Raw genomic sequence first — 16,004 nt, 5'->3', positions numbered from 1 at the left:
GGTTTTTGGTAAGAGAGGGGATTAAGGGTTATGGGGAGAGGGCGGGAATGTGGAACTGAGCCACGACAGATCAGCCATGATCTTATTGAATGGCGGGGCAGGCTCGAAGGGCTAGATGGCCTACTCCTGCTCCTATTTCTTATGTTCTTATGTTATGTTCTTCTTTGCCCATTCTCCTAGCCCGTCCAACTCCTTCTGCAGCCCTGCCCCTGCTTCCTCAATGCTACCTGTCCCTCTACATATCTTTGTATCATCTGCCAACTTAGCAACAGTGCCTTCAGTTCCTTCTTCCAAATCGTTAATGCATATTCTGAAAACTTGTTGTCCTAGCACCACCCCTGAGACACAGCACAATACACCAGCTGCCGTTAGGAAAAATAACCCTTCATTCCCAATCTCTGTCTTCACGTTCAGCCAATCCTCTAGCCAAGCCAGTATCTTACCCTTAATACCATGAGCTCTTAACTTATTTCACATTCTCCTATGTGGCACCTTATCAAAGGCCTTCTGAAAATCTAAATATGTCACATCCACTGGTCCTCCTTTTTCTAACTTCCTTGTTAACTCCTCAAAGAAATCTAAGGGATTCGTCAGACTTGACTTCCCCTTGCCTGAGCATCAACTTGACATGCTCGACACCCTCAGACCATCCATTCCTTTCACTAAATCATCTCATGCGTCCTTTCCTGTATAAGGTCATATACAACTGAACACATACTGCACAGCATTGGTATCTGTAGATTCCATGATAAAAATATGCCCATACCCATCCCGGCAAAACCTTGCTAATTACAACTGTTCTGCTATTTGCGGCCTTCGAAGAGGCATTGCAAAATAAACAGCAGCAAAAATCGTACAATCATTTCATGGTAGAGAACAAAATGAGGCAAATCTGTGATTCGGCCTGTGCACAGGGTCTTATTGAAATCCACATATTGAGCCTGACTGTCTCATTTTCAAATAAAACTTGTCTGCATTCTGCCTGGACATTGTTGAAAAATTTATCTTTAGAAATTAATTGAGCATCCACTTCCATCAGGCCTCCTGGCAGTTCATTTCTTATCGGAACACATCAAGACATCAAGCAATTCTTCGACCCACATATGACGCATTCCTACATTTATCTACCTCCAATCAAAGGCTTCTCCTTAATTACTCGGCCAAAGCCGTCTTTGTTAACATCCCTGCTGCACCTTGGCTAACATGCCCTGCTATAACCAGAACAATTAAAATTAATCTTAACTAATATGCCGTAGCACACATACTATTTTCGCACTTTGTTACACACTGTAACAGCGGCAAAACTCACTTTCTCGCCCCGCAGTTTTCCTTGATGTTTCGAACGCTGCAATAAAACAATACACATAAGAACATAAGAAATAGGAGCAGGAGTAGGCCATCTAGCCCTTCGAGCCTGTCCCGCCATTCAGTAAGATCATGGCTGATCTGTCGTGGCTCAGTTCCACATTCCCGCCCTCTCCCCATAACTCTTAATCCCCTCTCTTATCAAAAACCCATCAACCCGCGTCTTAAAAATATTTAGCGAGGTAGCCTCCACCACTTCAACGGGCAGAGAATTCCAGATATTCACCACCCTTTGATTGAAGAAGTTCCCCCTCAACTCCGTTCTAAACCGCACCCCCCCCCCCCCCCTCTATCTTGAGGCTGTACCCCCTAGTCCTACTATCCTTTCTGAGCGGGAAGAGTCTCTCCACCTCTATCCTATCCATCCCATTCATAATCTTATACGTCTCAATGAGATCTCCCCTCATTCTTCTAACCTCTAACGAGTACAAGCCTAATTTATTCAGCCTCTCCTCATAGCTCAACCCCCTCAACTCCGGCATCAGCCTAGTAAACCACCTCTGCACTCCCTCCAAGGCCAAAATATCCTTGCGTAAGTACGGCGCCCAAAACTGCACACAGTACTCCAGCTGCGGCCTCACCAATGCCCTATACAGCCGCAGCAAGACCTCTCTACTTTTATATTCAATCCCCCTCGCGATGAAGGCCAGCATCCCATTCGCCTTCCTGACCACCTGCTGCACCTGCAAGCTGGGTTTTTGCGACTCATGCACAAGGACCCCGAGGTCCCTCTGCACCGTCGCCTGCTGCAGTTTTTCTTCAGTTAAGTAATAATGACTTATGTTTCTAATCCAACCTGCACCTCACCGTTTGCTTTGAAAGTTAAATGGTAAAATATTCGTCTGTGCTGATGGCACAAAACGGGTGTATTCGTACTGGCCACCTGTCATACAAACATTCATTGCAATCAATGGAAGATAACGTGCCGAACCCATGCCCAAGTTTTGCACTGCTACGCGAGGACAGATTTCCCGACCTCAGACTCCAAATTAACAAATTGCTTCTTCAAATAAAGTAAGGAAACAGACAACATAACTTCTGAAGTGTAAGAAAACACTATTCACAACGAGACTTAGTATAAAAGGACAAAGAGAAAGCTTTTGAATATTATGATCAATTTCAGTTTCTCCTTTTTAGTTCAATCAGTTAGTTTTACACACAGAGAGCCCTTATTAGCTGAAGGAGACAAGTTTCGATGTAAACAGATTTCTCGCAGAATTACACAACGCACGGTTAAATCTGTCTCATTTGCTGTGCCACACCAGCAGATGGCGAATCGAGAGTCAGATTTCCTCAATGATTTATCTACTGTCCATCTGCTTTCCACTGGTATTCACAAAACTGAGACTGAACTGGTCTGCTGTCGTTTACTCTTCGACTGAAATTAAATCCACATTCCAGGTCAATGGGGGTTAGGGCAGGAGCTGGGGATGTTGAGATGGGGGAGGGTGGAATAAACTTGTCAGATAGGTTGGTGAATAACTAGCGCACTCCTGGCGCCACTGGAATAGAATAACACCATGACCAGTCAGTCCCTTACTAGATCAGTTGCTTTTTACCTTTGAGCAAATTCTGAAATGTACAGAAATTATTGGCCAACATATACATTTATCTACATCCAGTCAAAGGCTTCTCCTTAATTACTCGGCCAAAGCCGTCTTTGTTAACATCCCTGCTACACCTTGGCTAACATGCCCTGCTAACACCAGAACAATTAAAATTAATCTTAACTAATATGAAGGAGCACACATACTATTTTAGCATTTTGTTACACACTATTGAAGCGGCAAAACTCACTTTCTCGTCCCGGAGCATCCCTTGGTGTTTCGAACGGCTGCTCCACCGCTGCAATGAAACAATACACATGAGTTATGTCTCGAATCCAACCTGCGCCTCACCGTTTGCTTTGAAAGTTAAAAGGTAAAATATTCATCTGTGCTGATGGCGCCAAACGGGTGTATTGGCACGGGCCAGCTGTCACACAAACATTAATTGCAATCAATGGAAGAAAACATGCCGAACCCACGCCCAAGCTTTGCACTGCTACGCGAGGACAGATTTCCCGACCACAGACTCCAAATTAACAAATTGTTTCTTCAAATAAAGTAAGGAAGCAGACAACATAACATAAGTGTAAGAAAACACTATTCACAACGAGACTTCAAACAATTCTTAATGTATTTAAGAATATAAAAGGACAAAGAGAAAGCTTTTGAATATTGTGTTCAATTTCAGTGACTCCTTTGAGGTTCAATCAGTTAGTTTTACAAACAGAGAGCCCTTATTAGCTGAAGGAGACAAGTTTCGATGTAAACAGGATTCTCGCAGAATTACACAACGCACGGTTAAATCTGTCTCATTTGCTGTGCCACACCAGCAGATGGCGAATCGAGAGTCAGATTTCCTTAATGATTGATCTACAGTCCATCTGCTTTCCACTGGTATTCACAAAACTGAGACTGAACCTGTCGTTTACTCTTGGTCTGAAATTAAATCCACATCCCAGGTCAATGGGAGATAGGGTAGGAGCTGGGGATTTCGAGATGGGGGAGGGTGGAATAAACTTGTCAGATCGGTTGCTGAATAACAAGCGCACTCCTGGCGCCACTGGAATAGAATAACACCATGACCAGTCAGTCCCTGACTAAATTTGCTGCTTTTTCCCTTTGAACAAATTCTGATATCTACAGAAGTTATTTGCCAACATATTTTCAGGGCCCGATCAGACGTTAATGTTACTTTCCATGCCATGGTTAACGAAAAGTGTTTTATGGGTCATATAAAACTGTAACCAGCATTTTACGAAACAATGCATTACATGTATTATGTGATTGTAGAGATCAGTCCTCACCACAATATTGCATAGATTTGTTTTGGGTTAGAAATAATATCTATTCATTTTACAAGTTACCAGGTCGGTCAGGATGAAAATTGGATGATTGGTTCCGTTTTAACTCTAAAAACCAGCATCACTTTCCCAATCAAGTCTTTAAAGTGTTTGTTGACAACTAAGTTACCGTTAGAAATCTAATATTTTCAGTCACTATGTTCTAAATTGTTCTAAATGCCAGTCAAATCAAATGAGACAGTTTATGAAGTCAGGATCCGAAAAAGAGCTATGAATGTTACTTCACTTCTTCAGGCAATATTAATGAAAACATTAGTTCTTCTTAAACTTTGTGCACAAAAAAAAATCTTATTGAAGTAGCAAGAAATGTCACTTACCAGGATTCACAGTCAGCACGGTGCCAGCCCCTTCATACCAGGTACTCACAGTCAGTGAGCTTCCATTCCGGCCATGTCATAAACTGCCAATGAAGCAAAATCCGCTATTCAATACCCTGAAGCAACATCGTTGCAAAAATCTTTCGTGTATGTTGCATTTATCAACGCATCTATATTCTTGATCTGTCTCCAACCATGGAGAAATTTTCCATGAGCTACATGTACACTTGTAATACCTTCAAAGAAAGACAGTCCAGTGATTCAATATTAAGGACCATAATGGGGCATTCCAGAAATAAAATTCCATCGGTAATGGATTTCCAACGCTGTGCAGTTAGAGGTGTAAGAAACAGTACTATACAGCCTGGTTCAACAGTCGGAAAGGAAATAACTGTCGTGGAGGTTTTTGTTGTGGCCCACATCATCGTGTCACCACAGCGACACATCACTTCACTCCAGCACAATAAATCCATTATTCAAACTTCACAGAAAATGCTTCAATCATTCCAAAATATCGATTGGAATTTGCGCAAATTGTTCCCTTCATATTAGAATCCGAGCAGCTGCCTCTCGCTCCTGGGGACTTGTCCAAATCATGGAGAAGTCTCCGTGCTATGTTATAAATGCGATTCAAATATTTATAAACATAATTTTCAAAGTAAACAGAGAAAATGTTTCAATGCATCAATCGGTGTTTGAGGAGGATAGCAGTTGTTTAACCATGAGCTACCGTAGCCACTCAGAAAGTAAAATCGGTTTGTTTTGTCTTCAGGAGTGTAGGACGAGTTTTTGTATTAAGAGAATCGACGATTCATTAATGTGGCACCTGCAGTCACACAGCCGCAGAGATCAGTGCAAAAACTTGTCATGTATGGTCATCAAAGCCTCTCAGTTCGAGACGTCTACTCCGATTTGAATTCACATCAAACTGACCTTTTTTCATTCTTTTCATTCCACTACATATGTTATCCTTCCAAAATATTCATTAATAACTTCTCGTAAAACCAGTTGAGGAACAGTTAACTTGTTCCAGTGTTAAAGAAAACAAATCTGAAGATAGTTTGTGTGTGACAGGAACCGTCTTCTCGACTGCTGTGGCAGTACACACACAGTGGTCTAGCCCCGTTCAAAAACAGCTTCTCTGTTTATCTGGGTGTTAAATACAGCTGCTGCGCATCCACATTTCAAATGCTGGGATTTATGATCTTGGAACTGTCATCAGATGTTTAGAAATGTCCCCATTTCAGAAAAGTATCCACAAATAAAATACAGTTTCAGCCTGAAGAGCGTACAATATTGTTCTGTCTTTACTGGGAGAACGGACGATACTTTTGCAGAACCGGAAGTTCAATCTTATTGTTGTGAGCCATCTCGAGCTTTGCAGAACATTACAATGTCCCTTTTCTCATTGTTTTCTTTCGACTAAACGTGCTAAACCTCCTGATTTTCATTAATAACTTCCTGCAGGACCAGTTGAGAAACAGTTAAAATGTTCTACAGTTAAAGAAAACAAATCTGACGATAGTTTGTGTATGACGGGAACTGCCTTCTCGATTGCTGTGGTCGCTCCCACACAGTGATCTAGCCCCGTTCAAAAACAGCTTCTCTGTTTGTCTGTGTGTTGAATGCATTTGCTGCGCATCCACATTTCAAATGCTGGGATTTATGATCTTGGAACTGTCATCAGATGTTTAGAAATGTCCCCATTTCAGAAAAGTATCCACAAATAAAATACAGTTTCAGCCTGGAGAGCGTACAATATTGTTCTGTCTTTACTGGGAGATCGGAAGATACTTTTGTAGAACCGGAAGTTCAATCTTATTGTTGTGAGCCATCTCGAGCTTTGCAGAACATCACAATGTCCCTTTTTCCTTGTTTTCTTTCGACTAAACGTGCTAAACCTCCTGATTATTCATTAATAACTTCCTGCAGGACCAGTTGAGAAACAGTTAAAATGTTCTACAGTTAAAGAAAACAAATCTGACGTTAGTTTGTGTATGACGGGAACTGCCTTCTCGATTGCTGTGGTCGTACCCACACAGTGATCTAGCCCCGTTCAAAAACAGCTTCTCTGTTTGTCTGTGTGTTGAATGCATTTGCTGCGCATCCACATTTCAAATTCTGGGGTATATGATCCTGGAACTGTCGCTAGATATTTACAAATGTCCTCGTTTCAGAATAGTTACCATAGCTAAAACGCGCTTTCATCCAGAAGAGCGAACAAAATTGTATTATCTTCATTGGAGATCAGAAGATATTTTTGCATGACTGAAAGTTCAATCTTGTTACTGTGGGGCACTTAGAGCTTTGCAGTAAAATGTGACACTGTCTTCAACTGTTAAGTCCTTGATTTGAAGAGAAAACGAGTTGCTTCTCTTGGTGACTCTTTCAACATATCGGCCGCCAATGGTAATACGTTCCCAATTTGTTGAATAAGGATTTTTCCGAAACCAGCTTGTTCCACACAAGCCACAGCTAGCATCCCTTAGGACGCAGTTGATTGTCAGAGAATCGCCTGTTTCTTTCGTTGCCATCCGTGGTGTTTGATCGACATATGCACTGAAGGCATCTGTATGGAGAAAAGATACGAAATGAATTATTTGCCTGAAACAATACAAGAACTTGAAGGCAAAGAATTTTCCACAATGTATGCGCAGCCACCCAATTTTATCCAGTTAACACATTTTTTTCTTCTGAAAGAAACTTACTTGAGAACCACGTTAAAAGGAGCGCAGCCCAGAAAATATGCATTGTTTCTTCACAAGCGCTGAAAACCTCAGCAGGGCGTTCACTCGACCTCAGCACTGAGTGCTCTGTGTAACGGTGGGCAGCTGAACACCGACTTTATAAACCTGAAGAGACAGGGTGAATTTGCATAGGGCGGAGCGATCGAAGATGATCAATCTGCATTGCTCAGCCTGTTCCACAGCTTGAAATATGACTATAATGTCCATAGTCACGCTATTGGAATTTGTATCCAATGAATTTAGAGAATCCTTTCGAGTCATAGGGAATACTGCCAACATGTTGAGTTTGTTTCCATTCACAATGTTTCTTTTTCCTTTTTTTAATTTAAACCAATATTATTCCCTGAGCTGCGGCAGTTGCTAGCAGGAAAAGCATTCCTTATGAATGTGAAAGTGGTCGTGATTCGCCTATTTAAAAGTGTACAGTTCAACTGATGCAGGTGCACATAAACTGCTGCGAGGAACGGAGTTCTTATTGATTCGATTAATAACATTATATGTATTCAATCACTGTGAGAGAGCAGTGACATGGTTCCAAGTCAGGGTGTTGTGTGGCTTGGAGGAAAACGTTCAAGTCGCATTTTTCCGATCCGTTTGCTGTTCTTGTTTTTCCCTTCAAAATAATTGCGGATTCGTGTTTGGATTGTCCTTTCGAAGATGTCTCTGCAAATCACTCTACACTCTTCAACAACGCAGCCATACATTAAAGTAAAGCCCAAATGTCATCTTTGAAATAAAAAGATGACATGCAAACAATATGAATGAAGTAGCAATTCTTTAACTGCATTATCGGAAGTAACCGTTGCTCATTTTTGCTGTGGTAGCTTGACTTTCAGTTATACATTGCTCGCGAATTGTACAAACACTTTTGATAGGTTTGCACTGCAGAACCGGCAAAGATATTAGCCAAAACATAATTAGTAAGATTTTCCAAATTGCTTCATGTTCTGTCTGCTTTACTGGCTATCTTTGCATATATTGCCTCTTTGACAGTGAAGATGCTTTTCGAAAGGGCAAACAGAGGCCTCAGTTCGATTGCAAATGTGTAAATAAAATATTCCACAGGAATCTGTTCTTGGCCATGGTCGTCTACTCAATATATCCATTTTTTGTAATCATCCCTGCTCCAAAAATCCTTTATCTACCGTCAGACCGTGCCCTTTACCATGCAGCAAGCTTACATTAAAGATGCCTCTTTGCAACTCTGATGATAAATTAAATCACTGAGGAGTTTTCCACTTCATATTTGCAATATCACTAAGACCCCTTATTTGCAATCCTAAAGCAGCTCGATTCACCTATATCTCAGCTCGCCTTGCATGGACCCCTCATCTTTGTCTCCCTTACCTCTATATTCGATCATTTTAACGTATTCCGATCTCCCACACAACAGCCACAGTAAATGTAACTGATGTCATCATCTAATGTCCATATCGGAACATGCATAAGGTCCCATTTTCCTACAATACCTGTGGTTTCAATATTGTCATCTTTGTTGCGTGCTTCAGATTTTTGTATCCCTGTAATCTCCACCAAACGCTCATCGACGATGTACATGCCTCTAATTTTAGTCTCCAGTACACTCCCAGTTTTAATTGCTCCACCATTTGTGAGATACAAACTGTTTACTTATCTGCCGCACGACTTTGCTTTCCCATTTTAATACAATTATAAGTTGCCTCTTTATCAGGACTTGCATAAATTGACCTAATATTTCCTTACCTGTCCCAGTCCCATTATTTTTTTCATGAGGAACTGGTTCTAGTTGTTGCGACATCCATTATGTTGAAGGTGTTCTATAAATATTAGTTGTTTTATGCGGTGGCGCTTTGGAGCGCGTTCCAAAAGGTGGGTGTGACACCGGAATTAAAAGCAAATGCATATTGTTCATAATTAGACGATCAAAGCTATTTTTTAAATGGAACAATGAGCTAAAAAGTGACAGAAGACATTCAATCAGTAACTTTGAGATGAGTAAACAAAAAAATATACTGGGAATGGAATGTTGTTCGGTGTTTGGGATTAAGTGATATTGGGTCCGTTAATATGGTATGGAGATTGAGGCTTTAAATACTGCACAAGACATAACTTATAGTTTTATTCATTCAAAGATGCAAATGTCTCTGGGAAAACCAGTATTAATTGTGTACCCCTCGTTACACATGAAAATTGTCGTGAGCTTCTTTCTGAGCAGGATGGCTCTCTTAGATAGAACTTAACTGGAAATTACAGTGTTGCATTTTTTGCTTTTTTTACAAGTGACGTCTGTTCGGAACAGTCGATATTGTTCCATTGTGAAGAATATACCCTAAAAAGCATCATTTTGACAATTGTGCATCTTCATGGTCAGCATTGCAAATTTTAGTTGCAGATTTATTAATTTAATTTTTTAACTCGAAAGCTGTTGTGTTTTTTGAAATGACCTCTCTATTATCAGGCCAGCTGTAAAGTGTTTGATCTGCAACGTCAAACGGCTGCCGCGCCGGTTCATCAGAGATTCCGCAAACAAGAGGCTAAATAAATCCGAATAAACAAATAAGTGAATTGTCCAATTTCCTTCAAAAGAAATTTGAGGACGGATCGATACAATAAGAATGTTTTAAAATATTGAAAAGGTGGAAAGGTTGGATGAAAGAGAAAGAAATGAGTGTTCAATTGTCAGGAGGTGTCAGAGATACATTGTCAAGTATTTTTAGAAAAAATATCGAGTGAATTCAGAATTAAAGTTGTGAATCTGTAAAATTCACCAACATGTTTAATGCTTCGTTCAAGAACTATGTCAACATCCACATTCAGCTTGCGTTGATTGGTGAATAGAAGGCGTGTGGAGTCGCCAGCAATCTTTGATCTCAAGATTGTCTTGATTGTCAAGCAACAAAATTATTCTTAGGGGGTTAGGCGGGGTAAATTTTCAGAGGATATTTGCACTCATGGGAGAGTAGAGGACCAGAGAACATAGTTGCAAGATGAAGCTGTGATCATGGAAGACGGAATTCGGGGAGAATTTCTTTTCTCAAAGGGTTGTGAATCTTTGTAATTCTTCACCCCAAGCTGCGGAAATCTAACAGTTGAGCATTTTCAAGGCTCAGATTGACAGGTTCTAAATAAGTGTGGGAATTAAGGGTGACAGAGATAAGACAGGAACGAGGATTGTGTAAGTGGTAACTCAGCTTTAATATTATTAAATGATGAAGCAGACATGAAGAACTGAATGGTCGACTTCTGTTACTATTTCTAATACTCTTAAGTTCATTGCCGCCGTCAGAATTAAACATGCATTCCCTCCTGACAAGTGCTGGGACATACTTTTGTTGGGATGCACAGGTAGATATCATATTGACAATAGAGATGCATACATTTCCACCACTCCATTCTTGTTGACGATCAGTCCACAGGGGAATTTTTCGGGTGAATTACTGTAATTGAAATTTTTGGACGAGTTGAAAGATGCATTTCCTCTGCTATTCTGTTAACTTTGTTTTGGCACTCTCAATGTGATAATACTTTGATCTTTAATATCTATGGGTGTTAAATCACGTTCTTGAAGCACGTTATGATACAGGAGCAGAGGCAGGCAATTCTAATTAAGTGTGGGAATTCAGGGTGACAGAGATAAAAGAGGATTGTGTTAGTGATATATCAGCTTTAGTATTATTGAATGACGGAGCAGACGCGAAGAGCTGAACGGTCTATTCCTGTTCCTATTTTAATAGTCTTAAGTTAATTGCCGCTGTCAGAAGTAAACATGCATTACCTCCTCACAAGTGCTGGGACATACTTTCGTTGCAATGCACAGGTAGATATCATATTGACAATAGAGATGGATACATTTACACCTCTCCATTCTTGTTGACGATCAGTGCACAGGGGAATTTTTCGGGTGAATTACTGTAATTGAAATTTCTGGAAGAGTTGAAAGATGCATTTCCTCTGCTACTCTGTTAACTTTGTTTTGGCACTCTCAATGTGATAATACTTTGATCTTTAATATCTATGGGTGTTAAATCACGTTCTTGAAGCACGTTACGGTGCTGGAGCAGAGGTAGGCAATTCAATCCCTTGAGCCTGTTCTACCATTGGACAACATGCTGGTTAATCTCTTTGTGCTTTAAGTGCTATGTTCCTATAACTTTTGGCCTCTTTCGGAAGAATAATCTGTCTACTTCCGCCTTGAACAGATTCAATTTCCTGGCTTCCTCTCCTTTCTGAGCAGAGAATTCCAAAGCTGCAAATAGAAAAATAATAACTTCATTGCTGTCCCAAAAAGCAGACCACTGACTTGAAAACGATGCCCCTCTAGTTGTGGGTTCACCCATAAGACTCAGAATGTCATCTTTCCCACGTCTACTTCTGAATACTATTTAGAATCGTATGTACTTCAACCAGTTACAACACAGCCCAAAATTCTAAACTCCACTGGAAACAAATATATTATTTCGACTTTAGCCTCATAAGAAAACCCATTCAATCCAGGAATAAATCCAGCAAACCTGTTCCAACCCATGTATATCCTTGTGTAATGAAGGAGACGAAAACTGCTCACATTATTCAAAACGCAGTCTCACCAAAGCCTTGTATAATTGAAGCATAATACATTTATTATTTACAAGTTCATTTCCTCTCTTGTTAAATTATGCATTTGCTTTACTCTTCTTAATTAATAGGTTTTGGGGCTCATGCACCAGATCAATTAGATCCCTCTGAAATTTGGAATTTTGCAGCAGTTCTTCGCATCAGCCATAGTTTTTTTTTCCTCACAATCTTATTCATAGGGCAGCAGTGTAAGAATACCATAGGTGGCCTAATGTTGAAATGGTCGAATTAAATGTTTTGGCACCTGATGCTTAGCTGAAAATTCCTGGCCAATGGAAGATTCGGTGAGCTTCATTGTCCATGAACATGCGACGTGACGATTTTTTTTGTGCAGATTTTTTTTTAATTCAATGAAGTATTTCAAAATCGTCGCATGCATTCCTAGTAAAGCCTACGTCCATTATTCTGCTTCGAATCGCATGCAAGTATAATTATCCTCCTGCATTGAACGCTCCATTATTCCAAATTATATTACTATTTTTTCCGCTCAACGATGTAACATGTGTTTGACTGAGTTTACACAGACTCATTATACGTCAGACATCGAGGGTCCAGATTTCTCTGCTGAGCCTTTGCGAGATATTGCTAATCTCTTTGATTTTTTGTGGATTATGCCAATACGTAGAAATTACTTCTAGTTATGGGTTTACCCATAAGACTCAGGATGTCATCTTTTCCAGGTCTGCTGTGTGAATATTATTTAGAATGGTATATTAATCAACAAGGTCAACATCAACTAAAATGCCAATAAGTAGAGATTAGTGTGTCCCGCGATATTTACTGTGAGGGAATCTGCGGGCGTTCCATAAACTTCCACAACTAAGCTCAGAAAATAAGTTGCATAAGGAAGAATAGAGGAAGCTGGGATAAATGTTGTAGATTCAGATTTATAGAACGTTACAAATGGTAGTTTGACAGGAATCTGCACTGGTGTTTCAAGTATCCACGATTCTCATTCAAAACTTGAACGATAAATCCGAAATTTGCATATCAGTGTCCGAAGGAGAAATAAGCACGTGTCACAATAAGTGGTACAGGTGGGATCACAAGTTTTCATTGGTAAATATACGATTTAAAAATCTGCATCCAACAGTACAGCAGTTGCAGATAAATTCGAAAGGGATTAAGTCACATGCTTTCCCTGCAAGTACAGTCAATTTATATATATTCGAAATGCTAAAGGATTATGAACGGCAGAGGAAGAAGTCGGTTTCCAACTGCACATGGAACAAAGAACAGCACAGCACAGGAAAAAGGCCCTTCGGCCCTACAAGCCCGCGCCGCCCATTTTAACACTCAGAATGTGCCTGATTCAAGTCTTTCGTCGATCGTCGACGTTTTTGTCTACCTCTCGTGGGTGCACTGGGGGTATAAAGGGGGTGTACATTAGGGAATTATATGTGCACCAGATTAAGGGAGACCGCATTCAGGGACAATTTATTGACATCAATCAGCCAAAAAAGCAGAGAAATTAATTGCAGGAGTAGGTCATTCGGTGGTTCGATCCTGCACCATCTTCCAATATAATCTTGGCTGATCATACACTTTCAGTGGCCAACTTTCGCTTTCCCTCCATAATCCTTAATCCCTTCAGCCGGAAAGATCGCGTCCAGTCCATCTTGAATATTTCTAACGAACTGACCCCAGCGGCGTTCTGTGGTGGATAATTCCACAGTTCATAATTCTGAATAAGTTAATCTCCAATAATCTCCGATTGCAATGGGATCTTGACCAACTGGGCCAGTGGGCTGACGAATGGCAGATAGTATGTAATTTTGTTAAATGCGAGGTGATGTATTTTGGTAGATTGAACCAGGGCAGGACTTACTCAGTTAATGGTAGGGCATTGGGTAGAGTTACAGAACAAAGAGATTTAGGCTACAGGTTCATAGCTTCTTGAAAGTGGAGTCACAAGTGGACAAAGTGATGAAGAAGACGTTCGACATGCTTGGTTTCATTGGTCAGAACATTGAATACAGGAGTTGGGACTTTTGTTGAAGTTGTACAAGACATTGATAAGGCCACACTTGGAGTACCATGTACAGTTCTGGTCACTCTATTAGAGAAATGATCATATTGAACTAGAAAGTGTGCGGAAAGATTTACTGGGATGTTATCGGTGCTTGATGGTTTGAGTTAGAAGGAGATGCTGGTTAGACTGGGAGTTTTTTTCTCTGGAGGGTAGAAGGCTGGGGGGTGATCTTATCGACGTCACTAACATAATGAGGGGCATTGATCAACTAGATAGTCAACATTTTTTTTCCTAACATAGGGGAGTCTAAAGCTAGATGACATAGATTTAAGGTGAAAGGGGAGACTTACAAAAGTGTCCAGAGGGGCAATTTTTTCACACAGAGGGTGATGTGTGTCTGGAACAAGCTGCCAGAGGTAATATTCGAGACGGGTACAATTTTGTCTTTTAAAAAGCATTTAGATCATTGCATGGGTAAGATAGGTATAGGGGGGTACGGGCCAAACACGCACCATTGGGATTAGTTTAGGGGTTTAAAAAAAATGGAGGCATGGACATGTTTGGTCAAACGGCCTGTTTCCATGCTGCAAAACTCTATGACTCTATGAAAGGTGTTCTTCTTCATCTCTGCCCTGAATGCCATATCTTTTTTTCTTAGGTTGTGTTCTCTAGTTCTGGACTTCCCAACATCGGAACATTCTTCCCGCATGTAGCCTGCCCAGTCCCATTTGATGTGATCCGTTTTGATTAGATCCTCTCTCATTCTTCTAAATTCCAGTGAGTAGAAGTCCAGTTGATCCACACTTTCTTCATACGTCAGCCCTGCCATTTGGGGAATCGGTCTGGTGAATCTTTGCTGGACTCCCTTAATAGGAAGCATGTCCTTCCTCAGACCAGGAGATCGAAACTGCACACAATACTCAAAATGTTGCCTACCCAAAGCTCTGTGCAACTGCAGCAAGTCGTCCCTACTCCGAAACTCAAATTCTCTTGCTATGAAGGCCAGCATGCCATTAGCTTTCCTCACTGCCTGTTGTGCCTGCATGCAAACCTTCAGCGACTGTTCTACCATGAAACCCATATTGTATTGCACTTCCTTTTTTTCCTAAACTATCACCATTCAGATAATAATCTTCCTTCCAGTTTTTGCCACCAGGCTAAATAACCTCACAGTCATCCACATTATGTTACATTCACCAACTCAGTCAGCCTGCCCAAGTCACTCTGCAGCATCTGACCATCCTCCTCATAGCACACACATCGTCACCAAGCTTGATGTGTTCTGCAAATTTGGAGATATTACATTGAATTCCTTCATCGAAATCATTAGTGTATATTGTAAATAGTTGGGATCCCAGCACTGAACAATGTGGTGCATGAGTCAATATCTGTCATTCTTTAAAAGACCTGTTTATTCCCACTCTCTGTTTTGTGTCTGGCAGTCAGTTCTCTGTCCACATTACCCCCAATACCATGAGATTTGGTTTTCCTCACTAATCTCTTATTTGGGACGTCGTCAATGTCTTTTGGAAATCCCAATGCATAAAATTCACTGGTTCATCCTTGTACGCTCTGCAAGTCACGAACTTAAAACACACACACACACACACACGCAAGATTTGTCAATCCCGATGTTCTTTTAGTGAATCCACGCCGACTTGGAGGCAACCTATCACTGCTTTCCAAATCCTCAGTTATTACATCCTTAATAACTGATGCCAGAATTTTCCCTACTACCAATGTCAGGTTAAAGCATAGTTCTCCGTTTTCTCTCTCCCAACTCTTTGAAAAAGTTACGCTGCATTAACTCCCCTTCAATCCATTCGAACTCTTCCAGAATCTATCGAATCCTGGAAAATGATCACCAGTGTGTTCACTATTTCTAGCGCCATGTCAAAGAGTTCTCTGAGATTCAGAACATCAGGCCCCTGGATCTTTCCGGTTTTAATTCCAGGAAATTCCAAAATACAATTCCCTGACTAATATCGATTTCCTTCAGCTCCTCCTTCATGCTAAACTCCATCTCCCTTCGAGTTTAAGTCAGTTGTTTTGTGTCCTCCTCAATTAATACACCTGCAAAGTGTTTGTTCAGATGTTCTGTC

The 16,004-nt window shown here is 40.7% G+C and overlaps 1 protein-coding gene across 1 annotated transcript in view; it reads right to left on the bottom strand.

Moving 5' to 3' along the window:
• LOC145363511 (uncharacterized) overlaps nucleotides 1–16,004 on the bottom strand; it is a 113,190-nt gene that overhangs the window by 22,146 nt on the left and 75,040 nt on the right. The window contains 3 exon segments of the mRNA XM_080218706.1: nucleotides 4,591–4,673; nucleotides 6,880–7,159; nucleotides 7,299–7,403. Coding sequence (XP_080074832.1) covers nucleotides 4,591–4,673; nucleotides 6,880–7,159; nucleotides 7,299–7,403 — 468 coding nt within the window.

The sequence above is a fragment of the Carcharhinus amblyrhynchos genome, unplaced genomic scaffold (genome assembly GCF_965287045.1).
Source record: "Carcharhinus amblyrhynchos unplaced genomic scaffold, sCarAmb.v2.hapA scaffold_39, whole genome shotgun sequence".
Classification (NCBI taxonomy): domain Eukaryota; kingdom Metazoa; phylum Chordata; class Chondrichthyes; order Carcharhiniformes; family Carcharhinidae; genus Carcharhinus; species Carcharhinus amblyrhynchos.
This window is presented reverse-complemented; position numbering and strand designations above follow the sequence as displayed.